The 21,984-nt window shown below is 41.9% G+C and overlaps 2 protein-coding genes and 2 long non-coding RNA genes across 5 annotated transcripts in view; 2 read left to right on the top strand and 2 right to left on the bottom strand.

Annotated features, from left to right (window-relative positions):
* The window catches only part of LOC309368003, a 371,432-nt gene that overhangs the window by 331,759 nt on the left and 17,689 nt on the right, over positions 1 to 21,984 (top strand). The window lies entirely within an intron of this gene.
* On the top strand, positions 88 to 5,580 carry LOC309367972. 2 transcript variants are annotated; one of them, XR_014167423.1, is made up of 4 exons: positions 88 to 415; positions 1,002 to 1,148; positions 5,213 to 5,353; positions 5,445 to 5,580. It is a non-coding gene; the product is annotated as an uncharacterized lncRNA (long non-coding RNA). The 2 variants fall into 2 exon arrangements; XR_014167424.1 differs by lacking the exons at positions 88 to 415; positions 1,002 to 1,148 and adding an exon at positions 609 to 973.
* Positions 4,240 to 7,726, bottom strand: TCEANC (transcription elongation factor A N-terminal and central domain containing). Its single transcript, XM_081907680.1, has 2 exons — positions 7,608 to 7,726; positions 4,240 to 5,641 (listed from the first exon to the last, which is right to left on the bottom strand). Exon 2 carries the CDS (start codon positions 5,631 to 5,633, stop codon positions 4,578 to 4,580), a length of 1,056 nt encoding a protein of 351 aa, XP_081763806.1. The 5' UTR covers positions 5,634 to 5,641; positions 7,608 to 7,726; the 3' UTR covers positions 4,240 to 4,577.
* EGFL6 (EGF like domain multiple 6) overlaps positions 12,860 to 21,984 on the bottom strand; it is a 48,490-nt gene continuing 39,365 nt past the window's right edge. Inside the window, exons 11-14 of the mRNA XM_081907622.1 lie at positions 18,526 to 18,597; positions 16,532 to 16,618; positions 15,709 to 15,968; positions 12,860 to 13,756 (exon numbers count right to left, since the gene is read on the bottom strand). Coding sequence (XP_081763748.1) covers positions 13,646 to 13,756; positions 15,709 to 15,968; positions 16,532 to 16,618; positions 18,526 to 18,597 — 530 coding nt within the window. The 3' untranslated portion in view covers positions 12,860 to 13,645. The remainder of the gene's footprint in view (positions 13,757 to 15,708; positions 15,969 to 16,531; positions 16,619 to 18,525; positions 18,598 to 21,984) is intronic.

The raw sequence follows: 21,984 nt of genomic DNA, 5'->3' as shown, positions 1-21,984 counted from the left end.
GCTGCGCCACGGGGGCGGGGCCTGGCGTTCACGTGACGCCAGGGGAAGGGCAGCCGCAACTCCGTCCGGAGCGGGCGGGCTTGGCTGGCTGTTGCTAGGGAGGGGCTGTTGCTAGGGAGAGAGGGGCCTCCCCCCTGCTTCTCACGCCCCACCCCGGGGTAGAGTCACCATTTCACGGGAAATGGCACTTAGCAGCAGCCACATATTTGTACGTAGTATTGTCTGTGGCGCCTGAAATGGGCTGCTCCTTTTTCCATAAGCTGAAAAAAGGCCTCTCCTCTGTCTGTCCTCATCCACCTTCATTGTTATGCAGTTGTTGGCACTGTTGACTTCCTCTTGGTTTAGATGTCAACAACTGCGGTCTTACCTGGTTCATCTCCCATCAGATCACTCATTCAGAGTTTTCCCCCCAAAGGTTGCTCTCAACTTTCCCCCTTTCTGGCTGCTTGCAGATGAGTGTTTATTGTGAGATTGGTGTTTCCTCATGCAATATTATTTTTTTCCATTTGGCATTCACTTGGCATAGTTGGTATCAAAATGCCTGTCTCTATTTTCTCCCTATTTTCTCCAGATTTTGCTTTTTGGGGATATATATTTTTTTAAAAAAAGCAACAACAACCTGTTGCCAATTACCTGTTTACAGTACCTGAATAATCTATTTACAATATTAAGCAATACTGGGGTTCCTCAAGTCTGTTTTCAAATATTCAACAAATATTTGCCCTTCACAAACATTTACATTCAGAGCCTTGGAAGGATGTCCACAAATTGACAATGAAAGCCTTTGTTTACCTAGTTATATTGTCCAATTGGATTCCCATCAACTGAGTTCAAATAAATTAATTCTAGTTAGCGCAACTGAATTTAAACATTAATTGGGAACGGGATGCAGCCTAAATGAACTCACATGGACTTAACATTTTCTTTCCTCAAATAATGACTACAAGAGGCTAGTGACCATTTATATGCAGTAGTAAGTAAAAACACACTTTCAATTTCAGGTTCATATCTGCAAAATAGTGATAATGATGTCTAGATGGCTGAAAGGGTTTTGTGGCACCGTGGAGACTACCGATTTGTTATAGCAGAAGCTTTCATGGACTACAGACCACTTCATCAAATATATAAAGTGTCATCCTGTGTTGCAGGTATACACAGAGAAAGGAAGGAAAAGGGATTGTAAGCAGTCAAGTCAGAGGAAAATGAAATGCAGAAAAGTACATATGGGTGGATGGAGCAGCCAAGTAATTTCGTTGTCCCCGAGAGGGGGCAATGACAATAAAGATATTATTATTATTATTATTATTATTATTATTATTATTATTATTATTATTATTTGACTAACATCAGGTCAGGTTTTAAGCAGAGGTTGAATGGCCATGGCTTCTTTAGTCAAGATTCCTGCATTGCAGGGGATTGGACTAGACCAGGGGTCAGCAACCTAAGGTCCATGGGCCACAAGCAGTTGTTTAACTGGCCCATGCCCCCCCCCACCTGCTCAGGGACCCCTGCCACCTGCTAGGTCGGCTCCTGTGCGCCGCACTAAACCGGAGCTCCTGCAGCCAATGGGAAGCTGTGCACACCTCTCCGCCGGAAATAGCATTTGCGTGTGTGTGCATGCATGCACACACTCCGGCTCACTGCTGCGTCTGCAGGACCATGAACCGGCCCAAGCCACAAAAACTTTGCCAACCCCTAGATTAGACAGCCCACAAGGTCCTTTCCAACTCTATGATTCTAACACTGGCCATTCACACAAAAAGGTTACTGTTAACACAGATGTCCTGGCGCTAGAACACAAATTAACATATGCACTGTGATAATCTAACGTCTTTATTCAGTCCACAAGTCACAGCACTGAACCTCTTGATGAATTGTAATTCAGCTGTTTCATGTAATTACAATTCATTGGAAGGTTGAATGCCAGTCAGCACGAGCGTGAGCTGTGAAGAAGAATCAGGGACAGGACACTCAGTTCCTTTTTCTGAAGAACATAAGATGCCCTTTGCAGCATCATTTGTTAGACATTTGGGACATTCACTTATGCTCCATGACATAGCATGCTAGAGAATATTAAGCAGTGCATATTTATTTTGCTAAGATTAAGCACTGGAATAATAATGTTAGAAGATGTGAAAAACCATAGTTCAGGATGAAAGCATTTGCTTCTTGGGTGCATGGTTCAGATGGTAAGAGCAACCGTGGCAAAGAAAAAACATTTAGACACATCATTGGTTAAAACACAAAGCATCTCTTCTGTTGCTTATTATATAACAGGAATGCAGAGCCAGCCCACCCATGTGGCAAGGTGAGATGGCAGGATCTATAGGGGCAGCATATTCCAATATAGCTCTTCATTTCCCCCTTGTTCCTGTTTATTATTTATTGGATTTCTCTATCACCCTTCATCTAAGGATCTCGGGGCAGCTTACAATACCAAAACACAAAAATGCATAACACAGTAACAAAGAAAGACATTAAAACCCACACATTGTTTAAAAGGCCATTGATTGTTTAATTAGTCAAAGGCCTGTTGTAGATCTTCACTCACCCCTTCTTCCCTGGTGGGAAGAGGGACACAGCATTTTGTGGGTTCACCTCAGGGGCTAAAATGTCTAGGCAGGGGTGGCCATTGGTAATATGCTGCCCTGTGCGAGGCCATTTGATGCCCTCCTCCCCAGCCCTTGCAAACACACCACTTCCAGTGCCCTAAATCCACTGCGCTGTTCCCGCAAGAAAGCTTATAGCTTAACACTGTCTCCTTCCACTTTTCATTATAAGCACTCTGTTTAAGGGATGCAGGTGGTGCTGTGGTCTAAACCACTGAGCCTCTTGGGCTTACCTATCAGAAGGTCGGTGGTTTGAATCCCCACGACGGGGTGAGCTCCCGTTGCTTGGTCCCAGCTCCTGCCAACCTAGCAGTTCGAAAGCACGCCAAAAAGTGCAAGTAGATAAATAGGTACTGCTCTGGCAGGAAGGTAAACGGCGTTGCATGCACTGCTCTGGTTTCTCCAGAAGTGGCTTAGTCATGCTGGCCACATGACTCGGAAAAACTGCGGACAAACACCAGCTCCTTTGGCCTGTAAAGCGAGATGAGTGCCGCAACCCCAGAGTCATCTGTGACTGAACTGTAAGGGGTCCTTTACCTTTTGTAATAAATTCACTCCCATCTAATGGTGCAGCCAACTATGAATGTGGAGCAAGAGCTGTAGCTATGAAATTGAGTCATCATGCTGAATCATGGCACCAACCATGCTAACCTCTTAAAATCATGGTCTCTTATTCTGGTTTTTTGGCCTGTCTAAGCCCCACAAGGAAGTGATCTGACCTTGGCAATAGGTTCAATCTCCAAATTACAAAAAAACGTGATCAACTGAAAAACATGAACCCTACTGAGTGTATCTGAAGAAGTATCTGAAGAAGTGTGCATGCACACGAAAGCTCATACCAAGAACTAACTTAGTTGGTCTTTAAGGTACTACTGGAAGGAATTTTTTTTTTTTCCTACTGAGTGTGTATAACATAACAATAATTTTGGCAGTTTCCAACACCGTACTCAAAACCACTTCCGCCAGTTCTAGTAGGAAAACTGAAGGACAGTGGTATAGTTGATATACCAGCAAAATCTCTAAACTATCAGATCCGTCACGAAAGTACAAATGCTCAAGATAAGAGCTTGGCAATATGTAAAATAAGTGCTGTGCTGAATTTCCACACTCAGAAGTTTCAGGGCTCCTTTTGCTTTTCCCTTACACTTTTGATCTTTCCATACCATTTTAAAGGCTCCTTCTTTATTGCGATCCCAACCAATCCTGTAATGAACATGAAAGCACAACATAACTTTAAAACTCTGGCGACATGACAAAGCCGCTCCTTTGTCCTCAGTTTGAACTGATATGAAGGGGAAGTTATATCTCCATTGTCAAGGCAACCACACCACTTCGGCAAAATGCAGGATCCTTGTCTTGCCACATTGCAAGGACGCCATCCCTGCTCCCAAATGCTTCTTATTCTATTTTGCGTCTTTGAGCTACCACTCCATGGGGGAAAAAACCAAGGGGTTAGGATTTCAATTAGTGTTTCTAAAGTTCATAAAACTCCTTCCTGTATTTTGGTCCAGTATTACATAAAATGAGTACAGATTTGCTAGATTTTAAAAATCAGTCTTGATAAAGGTTTTAACAAATATATGCTTGAAAATGATTATAGTGACATCAGTCTTAATTAAGAAGTGGGGAGTACTGAGTCATATTCTGATTTATTAATAATATTTAATATTACAATTTATTTACCTACCCTTCACCCTAAGGTTCCAGGGCAGGTTACAACAATTTACTTTTTACAACAATTAAAACACAACATTAATATTAAAACTATTAAAAATAGTTTAAAGCAACTTAAAATTTTATCTCTCAAATAGCTTTATAACCATTTTGCTTCATAACGCTCATCCACTTTTTATTGCATTACCAAACATTACAGCACTTTAAATATTCCTTATTCAGATAGCTGTAATTTGGTAATTTCATATTTAATACTTATCTCCTCTGAAGACGTAGGGATTAAAGGATGCATAATCACAAACAAATCCATCTGCTGTGGTACCACTGCTCTCCACATTCATTACAAATTACATAAGTCATCATTTGTTCATCTGGATTTGCATTTCGTACCCAACCAGGAAGGAAAAGAGCTCCCCTGGCAATTGCAGTAACAGTGCAATCAAATTTTTCACAGCGTCTACATTTTATTTTGTCTGTATGTGTCCCACTGATGCTTTGGGGGAGCTGATGCTCCAGAACAGATGATTCTGTATACGAAGCTCTGAGCTTCTTTAGTTCATCATGTGCCATTTCCATTGTGGACATCTCCGCAAATGTCTTAGGATTCAAAGTCCCTAGAAGCAGGTTATGCTTTAAGTGAGCATTCTTTGGATTCTTCAAGTTAGAAACTTTGCTTCGGATGCAGTTTTTGTATTTTCTGTCGTTTTTAGCATGAAGTACAAAGATATGTTGTTCAACTTCTTCAGCAATCTTGTGGTGCTTTTCACTTGCATTACTTGTTGAGTCAATCAAAGCTTCATAAAGAAGCTCTATACATTTGCATCTCATAGCTGTAGTATGAACCTGAAATGGGCTTGTTTCACTAACAGAACTCACGTGCTCTTGAAGTGCAGGCTGAATTGCGTTGTCTTTTTGCACATTAGTTCCAGTATCTTGTGGATGGTTTTCTGATAGCAGGCAACTCTCGGAACTGGCAGGGCCTAATATCTCATGCTGATTCAGTTTTCCAGAAGTGTTTGCATCTGCCAGGACTACACTAAGGGGATCAGAATCTTCTTTTGCATTATCAGGTAATACTGGCTTAATTTGTATGCATTGATTGTAATAATGCTTATAAAGTGTTTTCCACTTCGATAGTAAATGCTTTGCCTTATTTTTCAGTACCACAGAGGGACAGTTCTTGAGGATTCTGAACACAGCTTTGGCAATATCCGTTTCCTGGAGACAGTCTACAGTCATATCAACAGTTTCAAGATACGCAAGATGACTTCGAATATCTTCGTATTTTTTTTCAGAGAGCAGGTTTTCTATACAATCAGCTCTAGTCATGAGAACCCTTTTGTAAGACATTTCAGATCCTGTAATGAAAGAAGCAGATTTATCTTTTCTACAGCCACTATAGAATTGTATTAAGGGCAGAAGTATAACAGAAGAGCTCCGATTCAGATAATTTCTCAGATGACACAGGGTCTTTCTCAAAACCTATTCTATAAAATGTTTCATAGAGCGCTAGATACGAATGTCATTGCAATGTTTGCACCTTCAATAGTGATTAACACACTGGTGCTCTTTAAGGGCAAAAATGCAGAGTGCAAACCTTTTAACTACATAAAATAAAAAGGGCTTGTAATCTTAGTCATATTTACTAGGGAATTCACTCACTGGGACTTACATTTAAGTAAACATAGAACATCTGCACATTATGTAATTGAAGTGTTAATAATTGCGCCCTGTGATATCTTTTAAGCAGAGTACTGTGATAGGTATTTCAACTTTCATAAGGCAATAGTAGAGACTGCTATGCTTGGTAGACACAACCAAATGCAAAATGCGTCTCATGGGAGCTGTTCAGCTAATAGGAAGAAGAAAAACAGTGGGCTTGGCAACAAAACCCAGCAAATGATGATTCGAGGCTGTGCTGAATCCTAGTTATACAAACATGGAATCCCAGGGCTCCTACATTTTATCAGGTAGACTTTATAAGATGCTGTTTGCAGAATTCTTAACTCCACCCATGTAAGAAACTGAATGACTGTAAAGCCATTTGCCAACATAATAAAAAACTGGCAATCCTTGAAAGGAAAACCATTTGTCCCTCAATACTATTAGACATAGTGATTCTTGAGTCGTGTCACATTTAGAACCTCTTCAAAGATTGCAGTTCTTCATTTGCTCCTTGTACAGAAAGGAAGGCTCGCAGTGTCAAATGGGGGGGAACAGACTGGGTGTGTTCAAGCAAAAGCAGAGCTGCAGAGCCTGCTGCCAATACTCTACTTGCGTAATGTGAAGCAGAGAGGGCCCTTAAGAATGTGCAGAGTACCTTCCGCCACAATTTATTAGCATCCATAACTCACTCTTTCATTCACATATACCCACAGGGGGAAAGGCTTCTTCAGTGTCAGTGTGACTTCCACACAGACTTAAAACTTCAAGCTGGAAAAGAAAAGAAAAAGTTTCCCACTTGTATGGGGAAGCTTTCAAACATCTGAAAACTAGTTGGCAAATGCCAACCAGTGGCAACTTCCACCCTCACTGTATCTCTATGATCAGGGGGGAAATATTAGAAGTTCTTTAAACGTATTTATTTGTTTTTTCAGATTAAAATTTTGCAGTCACATATTCAACATACAACATAAAAACATTTTACTTTCCTCCCCTTTGTGAGTCCTATTGTTAATCATTTCCTCCTGCATCTTTTATAATAATCCAAATCTTTTCTCTCTCCATTGTATCCAAAATTCACCATTAAACTACAAGTGATATTCCAATATTACGAACGATTTTAACTGTTTACAGTGGTCTTTAAGAAAAGTTATATATATTCCCAATTCCTTTATTAACATTTTGGTCTTCCTGATTTCTGTTTCTTCTGGCCATTTTAACCATTGCATCTCCATGCTCGGAGGGGGAGGGGATATTGGAAGTTCTGCCTGTCAAACAACTCCTTGGCAAGCCCACTTTAGCCTGCCAGGGAAAACAAAACTAAAATAGGTGACAAGCCCTGACGTCTGAACGCAGACGATCCATTTCCAGACTCGCTTCTCAGCACAAACCTGGGAGAGAGACCCAAACCCTGGACAGCTGCTTGCAAACCGTGCGGACAACACAAAATTACATGGGCCTATGCTCAGACCCGGTATAAGGCAGCTTCCTCTGTTCGGCGGGCCACATTCCTCCGAGGTGGCATCCACAAAGGGCCGGAGCAGCTTCCACCAGGGAGGAGGGATGGGGGGCGGGGACAGGGAGACCCCACAACACACAGGCGTTGCAAACCTCCCACCCGCAGCAGCGCACGTAGCAGCAGCGCGCGCGCTTTTCGCTTACCTGGCCCGAGCAGCTTCCTCCGCCTTCCCCGGCCCCGCCCCTCTGGAGGAAGGACGCACGGTGCGTGCGCGCGCGCGCTCCCGCTCTTGGCTCTGGAACCTCGGCAGCCGAGGAGGCGCGCTTGGGACTTCGCGGGTCGCCGTTGTGAGGCGGTCGAAGCGCACAAGGACTCTTATTGGCGCGCAGGCGCTCTCTCTCTCTGCCCCGCCACCAATTCTCGTGCAAGCCACAACACGTTACTTCACAACACGTCGAAACACGAAAAGCACAGCACAATTAAGGTTTTTTTGCTGCTCTTAATAACGATAGAAATACAGACTCAGACCGTACTTCTCCTCTTCACCGCAAAGAGGCTTATGTAATGAATGGATGGATGGATGAATTAATCTTTATTTGCGTCAGCCATCGGCCATAGCACTAAAACAATAACACGATATACAAAGAACAGAAATAAAAAGTCAATTATATAAAATACATGTTAGGGTTTTGCATCAGTAGTCAAATAGTGGATCTTATTCTGATTGCCCCAGCTAAAAACCTTGCAACCTTTGCTGTCATCTTGATCTGCCAAGAGAAAGGACTGTATGGCAGTGGCTGGGCGACCAGGAATGGACAATAAAAGAGGGGTGATAATTTCATTCCTCAGGTGTTTAGAAAGAGTGCAAGCCAGAAGGGCTTATGTAAAATACAACTACTTTTCCAACCAATTGGCCTCTTCATTGCAGTTTAGGAAATTGTACAAACTTCACTTTTTTTAGTGCAAACTTCTGCAAAGTTGAAGCTGCATTAAGAAATGAAGCTAAAGGAAGTTTCACTTTCTGAGCAATCGCAATAAAGACTTCTTACTTTCTTCATTGGGGATACCAACCAAGTTCCCCAAAGGCAAAGAGACCCACACTGAAATAACTTTTTTTTACTACAATAGCAGTGATCTAGTGCAAATTCACGCGAGAGACAAAACTGTTTTATGCCTTCATCTGCAGGATCGAAGTCTGAATATCTACTGCCCTCTGCTGGTGTTGTATAGTCCAACATTTAGAACAGCTGGAAGCTGCACTAAAATCAGTAAAACTTTTTGATGTTTTTGCTAAAGGCACTGGTAATTTGCAGGGGAAGCAGAGGATTCCCACGGGTTGTACATCTACATGCATTGCTGTATTGTATATTACAATATCAAAATATTCTTTTCACCTATGCACCAAGCAAAGTGGCTTCAAATGTACCAGAATGGAATGGGGATGATGATGATAATTTTATTATTTTTATCCCGCCCATCTGGCTGGGCTTCCCCAGCCACTCTGGGCGGCTTAGTCGGACATACAGCTAGGATGCAATACTATACCATCTTAAAGGTAAAGGTAAAGGACAGTTAAGTCCTGTCACAGATGACTCTGGGGTTGCGGCGCTCATCTCACTTTATTGGCCGAGGGAGCCGGCGTACAGCTTCCAGGTCATGTGGCCAGCATGACTGTGCCGCTTCTGGCGAACCAGAGCAATGCACAGAAACACCCTTTACCTTCCCGCCGGAGCGGTACCTATTTATCTACTTGCACTTTGACGTGCTTTCGAACTGCTAAGTTGTCAGAAGCTAGGACAGAGCAACAGGAGCTCACCCAGTCGCGGGGATTCGAACCGCCAACCTTCTGATCGGCAAGGCCAAGAGGCTCAGTGGTTTAAACCACAGCGCCACCCACATCCCTACTACACCCCGGGTGTAAACTCCATTTAACTCAATTGTGCTTACTTCCAAGTGTACATGGGTATTTGTTTACATGTGCACATGTATACTGGCACCGCTTCTCTAGCAGAGGTGGGGGTGTGGCAGGAGGTGCCCATGAGGGTGTTGCCTTGGGGGTTTCTTCTGCATAAGGCTGCTACTTCATGCCACTTCAGTGCATGAGGCAGGCCTGGCCAGGACGGAGGAGGCCTGCTATACCATCTGGGCTTAACAAGGCATGTGATGCTCAGTTGTCCTGAGCCTACTCCAGCGAAGGCATCACACACCTCCTCCCTGAGCTAGCAAGCCCCACCTGGGCTGTTGGTCCTTGCCTGCCTTCCCTCAGAACTGACAACTGTAAATTCTGGAATCCTGAGTTCAGTGGTGGTATAGTCCATTTTGCCACTTGACGCAAAACAGGAAGTGCCACCCTGTTCTTGCCACACCACCAGTAGGACACTCGCCACCACAGTGCCAGCTGCAGTGCTGGCATTGGTGCCAATTTCCTGAAAGAGCTTGCAAGCTCACCCAAATCTTGTGAGATCTTCTGCTCTCCTTGACATCTTGCAAGACTTTGGTGAGATCTCGAAAGGTCTTGCAGGAAATCAGCACCTATAATGGCACTGCTTCTTTGGCAGAGGTGGGGGCATGGCAGGAAGCACCCATTGGGGATGCTGCCTCAGGGGCTTCATATGACTGGAGCATGTTGGCTCAGCTCTCAGTTGACCAATATTTGTGTCATTTTATCCTTCCCTGGAAGAAGCCACAGGGAGGGAATAGTTTCTTGGCAGAATTACCCATTTCCCAAATCAAGCAGACACTAGCTGAATCTGTTTGTGTCACAGTGGAGAAGAAAATAAATCACTAAGTGAGTCCAAAAATTTATTGCCATCGTCTTAGGCTCTCTTGTGAATCTAAACCCATTTGCTTGCAATATTATGGGGAACAAACATGCCGTTTTTAACCATAGTTCAGCAAGTGCCCATGTACATCAATCCAAACGCAGAAACATTTTTGCATGTTATAGTGAGGGTGCAACAGTGTGGAGCCTCATGTGAGTTACCACTGGCGACTTGACCATAGTTGCCTGTTACACTGGTGGGTACCAGCTGAGACAGAGAAATAAAAATAAAGGACCCCATCTGGGAAATAGGAGTAACTAAGGAACAAAAAAGGGGCATGTAACTCTTCTGATCCACAACTTAAAAGGATGAGTGGGGAGTTTCAAATGGTTATCCCCTTCCAGCCTCTTACTGTTTGGCTTTCTCCTGCTGGTTCCATAGTGTCTTCTTTCTACCTCCCTGTATCTGCACATCTCGCCACTTGCCAGCCTTCTCCTCTCCCACCCCGCACAGGTTGACAAACTACATTTTGATTCCACATATTCCTCCCACAAGCCATCTCTCTCCATCCTTCTGATCTCTTTTCTGATGTCTGTCACCAGTTCACCAAACAGTTTTCCAGCGTTGAAAAGGCCAGCTGGAGTTGCCTCAGTTGGAGCAGCAGGATCTCAGGTGCCCATCGCCCAGAAAAGCTGGTGACACAGGTGGACAGTGGGCCAGCTGCCAGGCACCCTGGAGAAGTCACTGGAACAACAGGAGAAGCCCATGTGTCCTGGAGTAGGGGCAGCTGGCAACTATAGATACAAGCACTATACAAGTTGCATGATGGTATGCAATAGACAGCGGGTCACTGGTGGCACTGTGGGTTAAACCACAGAGCCTAGGACTTGCCGATCAGAAGGTAGGTGGTTCGAATCCCTGCGACGGGGTGAGCTCCTGTTGCTCGGTCCCTGCTCCTGCCAACCTAGCAGTTCGAAAGCACATCAAAGTGCAAGTAGATAAATAGATACCGCTCAGGTGGGAAGGTAAATGGCGTTTCCGTGCACTGCTCTGATTCGCCAGAAGCGGCTTAGTCATGCTAGCCACATGAGCTGGAAGCTGTACGCCGGCTCCCTCGGCCAGTAAAGCGAGATGAGCGTCGCAACCCCAGAGTTGTCTGCGACTGGACCTAATGGTGAGGGGTCCCTTTACCTTTACTTTATGCAACAGACAAATCAAGATTTCCTTCCATTGTTTCCACCAATGTGATTGGATTTAAAAGGGGATTAGACAAATTCATGGAGGATAAACTATCAATGGTTAACTAGGAATTATTGCTATGAATTACCTCCAGTATCAGGATGTCTCTGCATACCAGTTGCTGAGCATCATGCACATAAGTGTGCTGTCGTGCTCATGTCCTGCTTCTGGACTTGTGAGAACAGAATGCTGGTCTAGATGGGCATTTAGTCTGATTCAGAGGGACTTATCTTATGTTTGTATTAACAAAAGGAAAATAGCTGCTTTTGCTGTTCCAGAAAAGCTTGTACAGTTATACTCCTTTGCACAATATCAGTCGAATTCTAATTAAAAGCTGATCAGCATACATAGTTTACAAAGACACACATAAAGTAAATGTTTTCTCATGAACTGACTGAATTTTTCAAGTTTGTAATTATCACTTTGTATCGCTTAGACATCTTTAGGAAATGTTTCCCCTTTTCAGCTCAAATCTGTCTCCAGATGTGCTATTACACTTTCAAAACGAATCTAGTTATTTATAAAATATAACTGGATAAGTTCCAAGAGCAATATCTGTAACTCATACACATCTTTCAACAGTATTCCTTTTCGCTTATTTTGGTAACCATCCATACATATGAAAATTAATAATTCCTAGGTAATACTAGCAGGTTTTTTAAAAAACCCACGCAAAACCATTTATATGTCTTCAGTTTAGAGGAAAATACAGTGGGGTTAAACTTTGTAATTTGTAGAGTTTGACATTAATTATATATTTTCTCCTCAGCAATCATGGATAACTATGATCAACTTAATGATGAATTATACAAGGCAGAGAGAACCAACACATTGTTTCTCAGATACCAGTGAAAGGTTGATTTCAATGGCTTCAAGAAAATTTATTTCCCTGTATTATTGTGACCTTCATATTCCCGCCCCCCCCCCCATGAAGCTGCAAAATCACACTGATCCGCTTACAAAGCCCTAGCAAGCATGGCCCAACCACTTCACTTTCATGTTTGGGGGAGTCACAAGAATATGTGCATAGCACTGTCTTCCATAATGAAAGAAATGAGAAAGGTTTTGCACATCAGAACTCTTCTCCCAGGTGTTCATGCAAACGCAGGAATTGGGAATTATCTGTTTTTGTGAACCAACATTGTTGGCTACGAAAGGGGGAAATGTCCTATATGAATGCATATAGTCTCTGTCTGCTTTAACTTGCCACTGTGCTCCATGGGTGCCCAGCACTGTCAATTACAACATAATAATAAACACAAATTTTATTATTTGTCCCTCACCCATCTGACTGGGTTGGCCAGCAACCCAACAACCATTGCTTGGATTACTTTAGGAATGGTTTGTGGCCTTGTGTGCTTGTGACATCACTTTTACCTAATAACAAAAATAATAAATTATTTATACCCCACCCATCTGGCTGAGTTTCCCCATAAAGAAAAGTTTCACCAAAATCAGTATGGTATAGTTTCATTTATTTATAAAAACACTTGCCCCGCCAAATCCACTGGCGTTTTTTTTTTTAAAAAAGCATCTTTTAAAATAGCTGTAGTTGGATTTACAAGGGAAGTAGAGAAGCTGACTTTTTATTTTAGGGGAAAAAATAAATTCAAACAGTTGCAATATTTAGGCAGAAAAATGATTCCAGAGTCCAGACAAATATTATTGGTGTTTGCATCAATGAACATTTAAAGTATGGTGGGCAGATACTCATCAGGTAACTGTCTGGCCAACACATCCATGTGACTTTGGAGACATGTATCTCTCTTTAATGCTTTACTTATTTACTGCAGCAACCACCAGGCATACACCAGGGTACCCACAGAGCTGTAGCAAACTGTAGGAGTCCTAAGTGTTACAAGAAATTGCATATCCTTTTGAAGATCCTCTTTCACATTCCTGCAGGAGAACTTGGGGAATATACGACAATAGGCATTTTCTTTCAAAGAAATTATATGTAAAACACTTTTTTTTTTTTGCAGGAAATCCAGGCAAAATATTTTCACATTATATAAGACCCTGACCACAAATGATATAATACAGTAGAGCTACACATAAACCAAAGTTTAGTATATTTTATATACAAATGTAGTATCTAACTGGAGACATTTTTTTTTACCTGTCGGTTTATCTGTCTGCATTGAAGTTTGGTTTCCAGATTTGCACTTTATCTAGCTCACAACGATACAAAATTCTGGACCAGTACAACAAATAATATAATAGTATTTAAAATAGTAAGCTCAGATATCCAATGTCAAATGGTCTTCAGGGCACAGACCAGAAAACAGTGTAACATTGTCCACTCCAATTTCTCCAGTTTTACCTTTCCCACGTTCTGCCTCAAAAGCGATCTAAAAAAATGAGTGGGGAAAACATTATTAACAGAAGAAGTGCAAATTATCAAGACATACTAGATGCTCTTAAGTTAGAAAACTGAACTGTGCTACATGCACATTATTATTATTATTACCACCATATCAAAAAATTCACTGAAATAATGAAACATCTTATCCTTCTCTGTGGATTAAGAAGATTTTCAAAATAAGATCTAAAGATATAAAATTCAGTTTTACAAAGCCAATACAAATAAATACCGTATTCAAATTCTGCTCATGTCCTTTAGTATGCTGCAATGCAAATTTGTCTTCTGTTCTTATGCATGATCATTGATTCAACCTTAACTCCTTAACGGCATTGTCAAGGAATTTTTTGCTTAGTATGTTTTTGGTTTATATTTCTTTATACCGAAACCCCTTTTGTTGAGCTAAAAATTAGTGGAATGTATTTGTCACTTTAATGCCTCTCCCTATTTTAAAAGCTAAAACTAAAAACTAAAACCAAAACATTCCCATACCATTTCACAAAGCCCAATTCTGCCATTTTGCTATTCCATCATTGCACAGCATGCCATACTCTTTCTCCTTTGTCTAGATGTATTTAATCGGCCCAGTCGTTAGTGGAGATATGGGCAAGAGAAATAAGGTAACAGGCCCAGCAAATGTTTCCAGCCTCCTCACCTTCCAATGGCCTCTGATGCTAATACTCCAGTCCCCAAATGCATTAGAATCTGAGATTTTATACACACACACACACACACACTGAATTTGCAGTAAGACATTTATCCCTGAAGCCTTGAGACCATCATGCTACAATCAGGTCCATAGGATAAGAACGTAGGAACCAGCTTTTGCTGGATCAGACCAACAGATCCACTTAGTCCAGCATTGTTCTTCCCACAGCAGCAAACTAGATGTCTCCAACAAACCCACAAGGAGGTCTTGAAGGGCAACAGGACTCTTCAGCTATTTCCCCCAAGCAACTAGTACTCAGTGGCATATTGTCTCTGGACCTTTCTGTGTCCTTTAATACTAGAACCCAGCTTCATCCAGTGAAGCTGAATGTTGGAATATTTCAGGGCAGGCTAAAGGAAGTACCGCTTGACACACTGCATAGTTAAAACAGTGGAATTCATTACACCACCAACATGGATGGGTCTTAGACAAATCATAGAGAACAATGCTATCAGTGACTACTTAGCCATGATGGCTGCGTACTACCCTCCAGCATCAGAGGCATAGCTGTCAACGTTTCCCTTTTTTAAAGGGAAATTCCCTTATTCCGAATGGGATTCCTCGCAAGGAAAGTTGACAGCTATGATCAGAGATGGCCTGTCTCTGAATGCCAGCTGCTGGGGAGAATATGTGGGGAAGAGTGGTGTTTCGATCATGTGCTGCTTATGACCTTCCCACAGGCATCTGGTTTGCCATTGTGAGAAAAAGATACTGAACTAATAACAACAACAACAATAACAATATGCCACTGAGTACTAGTTGCTTGGGGTAAATAGCAGAAGTTTCATTATTTATACCCCACCCAATCTAGTTGGGTTTCCCTCGCAAAATATAAAAACGTGATCAAATGTCAAACATTAAAAACTTCCCAATACAGGGCTGCCTTCAGATGTCTTTCCAAAAGTGTAGTTCTTTATCTCCTTGACATCTGATGGGAGGACCTTCCACAGGGAGGGTGCCACTGAAAAGGCTCTCTGCCTGGTTCCCTCTAACTTCACTTCTTGCAGTGAGGGAACCACCAGAAGACCCTCGGTGCTGGACCTCAGTGTCCAGGCTGAATGATGGGGCTGAAGACGCTCCTTCAGGTATACTGGGCTTTGGTCTGATCCAAGGCACTTCTTACGTTCTTAACCAGAGGTACCATATAGCCATAATTACAACTTGCCAGCAGTTAGAGCAAACTGCAACTAGTTACACTGGTCATTGCAGGTGGTTTTTAATCTGTAACTTACATTCATCGTTGTTTCAGCCCCTGTGTGGACTTCCATTTGTCCAGTCCTCCACTGTTCATCATCTCCCACACTCTGTGACCAGGAAGGACTGCTGCTGCCTAGGATCACATGTAGTTTCCCTACTCTTTCTCCTGCAAGTCGGTAACTAAAAATCAGACAATATGTGCTTTTTGGCTCAAGATCAGTGAGAAGAAGTTTCAAACGACCAACATCCTTCTTGTGACCCACGAACCCCGGCACCATCATGTAATATCCATCACCTAGAGAGAGATATTTGGGGTTTAGAAAGTGAGAAACGGAATGTTACTTTTGTTTCATCTTAAATATTTTGGTTATTTACCACAGGGGGAGGACTATAGTTCAGTGATATTGCTTATGCTTTGCATGCAGAAGGTCTCAGGTTCAAATCCTGACATCTCCAGATAAAAATGATCAGGCAGCAGATGAAACCAAAGACATACATTGGTCTGAATCACAAGTGACTTTCTGGGTCTAGAAATTCATGATTTGTTTAATGTCTGTCTATAAGATATCTAACCAGGATCAAACCATGGTTTATAGCCAGAGTTTAAACCACAGTTTCCTGGTTTGGTAATAATGAGCAACAAACCCCTGGGGGAAACGCTGCATTTGAGCATGCAAGGAAAACTCTTTATCTTGGTCCAATATACCATGGTCTATTTTCTGAACTGACCAATGATCAAGCACATTTCCTGGGTTTTCTCTAGTGATCAAACTCCACCTCTTAACTAGGAAGGGACACACAGAGGAAGCCAAGCGAGGCCACGGGATGGGGGAGGCATTGCATATCTAGGAGTATTACCATTATCATGATCTGCAGGATTCCAGTCAAAGTCATCATTTATATCTTGCTGCCAGGCACAAGACCCTTGCCCAAAGCTGCAGTCCACTTAGGTGAGGTCCAGAAATAGAGATGAGGTATTCAGAGAAAGGAAATACAAGGTGTTGTATTACACATAGTGGATGAAGCATTTTAAAAATGCTGTAAAGCAAGGCAAAACTCTCTTCCCTTTCAGTCCTTCTCCCCTAAGATAAGCTATATATATTTATTCACTCAGCTGCATTGGAGCTGTTCATGGACAAACTATTCCCACTTAGCCAGGATAATATATTGCACTGAATATATTGCTTTCAGACATAGAACTGTCTGACTAGTTCACACATTGCTAGCAGTGTGTGTTCCAATATTTGCAAATAATGCAGACATGATGCAGTTGTCTGTAGGAGTGCAAATATCCAGAGATGTAGTGATCAGGTGGGATTGCTATGAGGAATTATAACAAATATAGAGTAAGCCATCTGTGTCAGCAATGAAAGCATTGTGTTGACTGGGTTTAAACTATTTTGATATGATTTTTGATCAATCTACACCTCTGCATCTTTGGCCCTTTTGACCCTACTGCCCATTTCTCTCTCCTCACGTCACGTACACAGTGTACACAGCAGTTGCTTCGCCAGGCAGGCATCCTGTGCCATAAAGATAGTAGGCAAGTTACTTTGATGTAGTTTTCTTATATATAATCTTAAGATGTTAATCTTGGAGCCAGGAAACAGATCTCACATGAAGGTGGTAGTGATCTGGTCTTTCTGGCCATCCTTCTTATCATGTTTATTTCTCACCTCTGGGGTTGCCCTTTGTAGTTCTCAAGTTATTTACTACCCCTTTGTAGTTCTCAACATATTTACCCCAAAATATATGCATGCTAATTAATGTTGTAGTGTAACTTTTTCCCCACGTGGGGTTTGATGAAATGCTCAGAGGAAATATGATTGGTTCTTACGAGCACTTTGTAAAAGATTCTTTTGCTAATAAAATGGCCTGGTGAGGGGTGTGGTTTACGCACTTTTCTCCGTGAGCCTTGCTGGTCAAAGCCTCGTGTCTTGATTTTTAATCAGAGTCCAATCCTTGCTTTACTTTGCAAACACAACAGTTGTCTATGCTCATCGCTGCTACTCTGAACTGAAAACTAGGATCAGCAAAGAGTGCTAGTTGTACCAATCTCTTGTTGTATCTTTTTGCCCTATTTCCAGGTGAAGTGGAACCCAATAGAAGGTGATGCTGCCTAGATAAGCTCTGGATAAGCATCTTGGTGTATCAGTGTACCTCATCTTACATTTCAGTAATACAGTGGTACCTCGGGTTAAGTACTTAATTTGTTCCGGAGGTCTGTACTTAACCTGAAACTGTTCTTAACCTGAAGCACCACTTTAGCTAATGGGGCCTCCCGCTGCTGCTGCGCTGCCGGAGCACGATTTCTGTTCTCATCCTGAAGCAAAGTTCTTAACCTGAAGCACTATTTCTGGGTTAGCGGAGTCTGTAACCTGAAGCGTATGTAACCCGAGGTACCACTGTATTTCTTGATAAACTGCAGTCAGGCTGAAACCAGCACAGTCAGAATCAATTAAGTCAAATGTGATATGGTACACATGAGAAATTGGAACCACACACACAGGTAGAAGGATGTCCAGATAGGAGCACAGGAAGATTTATGGGAGGTGACAGATACTATGAGTTTGACTGATGGAGGGACAGGCTTGAATGCAGACCCATAGAAGAAGTACTTAACTAATCTAAGGCTGCAATTCTGAAGCCACTTACCTGAGAGTGAGCCCAACTGAATTCAATAGTACTTACTTCTGAGTAGACATAGTTAGGATTGCAGTGTTGGATTCTGTCTGTCAAAAAAGGCTGTTTATTATCATTTTTAATGTCCTAAAGTTCACCCAATGAAGGATCCCATGAAAAGACACCAGCACTAGATGAAAACAAAAGTAATCCTTTTAAAATCTGCCCACCTTGCAGCTCTGCTCTTTGTACTGGAAGTTTCCTTTGTGCTGGGAGAGGCCCAAATGCAGCAGCTTCTTTAGCTGAATGATTGAAACATATATTGTTAGTTCCAAAAAAACACAATCAGTTAATACAAATATGAATTAACTAAAATATTTGTACATCACATACCACCAAGCTTTCACAATGTAACAAATTATATGGCACATATACCGGTACTTACCAGTTATGTTTACATGACAATTTTTTAAAAAAATTATGCGCCCAAAACTAACATATGGCTAAGCTATCTCCAGATAATATCCCTTATTAGATGAAATGCTGCAGAGCTGAAGGAGCTCAAATTCAAATGCATCACCAAAACATGTTCATTCTTTTATGCAATAATCAGGTTTTTGTACATCATGCATTTTGTGGGACAGGGCAAAATACTGTGTGTTGGCAAAGCAATATTTGTAAGGAGTTATAACTCAAAAGGTATTTCCAATACAGGATCCAGGACAACCTTACACTTACTCCTAAAAACTCAGAGTAGCTTGTGATCCCCTAGGTAATCTCATCCAGGATATTTTTTTTTGCGGGGGGGGGGGGGGGCTAAACCCAGTTAGCTTTAGCAGTAGAACTGCAGTATGTGCCTGGAGACCATACTCTGAGTTATCACCTCCACGTACATGGATGTGACAAACGGATGGAAGTTTGGTTCAGGCACGAAAACTAACCCAGGGCCTGGTTCGGCAACAAGCCATTCCCGTATAAACATGTGTTAAGGGTCATGGAGATTATTTGGTACATAAGGCTCTTCTTTAGCACTTTGCAAAACTGAAAACAGACAGGTCTCTTTGGGGGCCATATATGAAACCTTTGACAGATGTTACTTGAAAAGACAAGTACACATGTACAAAGACGTAAGACCCTCAAGGCAGTTAAATGTGCTCAACAGAACATAGGAAAGATGAGCCAGGAAATACTGTATAGACTATAATGTATTGCCAAAAGCTTCTCTTTTCTAGTACCATTGCAAGATTCACGTTACTAAGACCATGGTCTAAATCACCTAGACTTCTGTTACTTGAATTAGAAGGAAGTATATCAAATGTGTAAGCCTCTAAAAAAAGTGTTTATTTCATATAACTGTATGAGGTAAGGGAAAGAGCTATTACTAAAATGGAAAGTGACTTAACTATGAGATACTAAATTCACTTCACATGGTGGGGGTGGGGGAGAGATAACTGAAACACCACCAGTCAGAATTAATTACTCCTTCTGAATTACAGAATGCTTTTAAGTGAAGGAAAAATTGCTTGTTGGCGATATTTTATACCTCAATTTGCTGGAATGCCCAACTGTAGTTTCTGAACATCTGTAGAACAATCTTGATTGTGGACATAGGTACAATAGCATCCCTGAATGTAGACTTGGTTCAGACATAATGCCAAACCATACTTTTTCTTTTTTCTTTTTTGCATGAGCAGGTTTGAGCCTGGGGGTTTGCATGCTTCCTCCTCATTAACAGCAATTTTCTTATTTCTGGATTCTCAGCAAAGCATAGCTTGCTTTTTCATCTGAATTGGACAAACTATGGTTTGGTCAAAACTTAAGACTGCTTGCAAGCCAGGATCACCAACCACAGTTTGTGGTTCTAGAGTACAGACAAACTATGGCTTGAGGAAGGCATAGCTTGTTGGGTTCAAATGTAATGCAAACCATGCCTCGAATCCAAAAATAAATTAAGAAACTGCCGCACTTAAGGTGAATATGGAGAAGGTATGATACCAAAGTTTGTTGTATGCATAACACAAAACCACAGTTTGGTGTTCCATCTAAAGCATAACAGTTAGGTTGCTTAAATCCTATTGATGTTGCTGGGATTCAAGACTTGTTTATGCAGCATTTCAGCCAAAATGTTCCTTAGAAACTATGGATATAATCCAGAGAACTGCACAAGTTGGCATGTTTGGATTAATTATTCTCAAATAGCAAACATTCCCTCCTCCTCTCTGCAACATCTCCCCACAAGCTGTTTTTTGATGCTCAGTTTGAAACTCACAGATATGACATGGGGGGCACTATTGAAGGCAAAAGAAAATATATATCAGTGAGCATATTTGAGCCTTTGCTTGTGCCAAAAGTTGCTGCCTTAAGCCTGGGGGCCTGTGAGTATCAAGGCCTAGTGGCAGTGCTAATGAAGGATTTGCATGTAGGACATATCTGAAGGTGAAGCCAGAAATTACTCCTGAAACAGTAAAGTTCAGATCAACTGTGTCAGTGATCCCAGTAGTTGTTATTAATCACCACGGATGGTGATTTGTGTTCCATTCAAGTGCTTCCTGCTGCCTGATTTCTGTACGTTCTTGGCATCAACTAAAGAGGAGGTCATTTTGGCCAAACATCTGAGGAACCACGAGATTGCGATGACAAACACAGCACAGAATAAATCTTTAGGGCACCATCTGGAAGAGCTTTGGTCAAATTACTTTGTAACACTCTCTGGCACTTCAGCAGGTAAATAAATATAAATTAGACACTTCAATGGAATATGATATAAGAACGATAAAGCAGTATTTTAGCATACAATAACCAGAGCAGTGAGTCATTACAGACCACCCCACCCCCCGATCTCACCCACACCATTAAAAATGCATTTGATCAAACCTCATGCATCCACTACAACTGTACAAAGCTGGTTTTGGGTGTAAGTTTTACTTATGGGAATACCTTAATTTAGTGATAATGGGAGCCTACTATGCTCTAGCCTACTATGCTCTGTATTAGTTGTTGTTTTTTTAAGAGAGAGACATAGGACTGAACACTGCCAATTTATGGTAAGAAAGCTGTCCCAGACGACAGATTGGAGTTGCAATAAATGTACGAATTCTGCAAGGAGCATTCATTCGTTCAAAAGGTTAATTTGAGTCATGTAAGGAAGAAATTTTATAATGTGTCTTCACTTGTCATAGCAGAGCTCCATTTTCTTTGCTGGGCCTAAATTTAAAATACAGTGGTACCTCGGGTTAAGTACTTAATTCATTCCGGACATCCGTTCTTAACCTGAAACTGTTCTTAACCTGAAGCACCACTTTAGCTAATGGGGCCTCCTGCTCCTGCCACACTGCCAGAGCACAATTTCTGTTCTCATCCTGAAGCAAAGTTCTTAACCTGAGGTAATATTTCTGGGTTAGCGGAGTCTGTAACCTGAAGCGTATGTAACCTGAAGTGTAGGTAACCTGAGGTACCACTGTACTGGGTGGGAGGAAACCTTTTCTTTCTTTCTTTCTTTCTTTCTTTCTTTCTTTCTTTTCGGCTGGGTTGTGTGACGCCAACTCAAGTACCTGCCACATGTTTCTGGCAGCTGCTAGGGGCGTTATGGACACACAATGCCTGTTTTCAGGCATAACACTAAACTATGGTTTAGCATTATGAGAATAAGCCTTGGTTTCGCCTCCCATTCCCTCCCCTGGTGTGTTTTT

The sequence above is a fragment of the Podarcis melisellensis genome (assembly GCF_964234715.1).
Source record: "Podarcis melisellensis genome assembly, chromosome: 4".
In the NCBI taxonomy this organism is placed as follows: Eukaryota; Metazoa; Chordata; class Lepidosauria; order Squamata; family Lacertidae; genus Podarcis; species Podarcis melisellensis.
This window is presented reverse-complemented; position numbering and strand designations above follow the sequence as displayed.

Coding starts and splice junctions, on each gene's coding strand:
- TCEANC (XM_081907680.1), bottom strand. CDS start 5,633: ATGTCTTACAAAAGGGTTCTCATGACTAGAGCTGATTGTATAGAAAAC.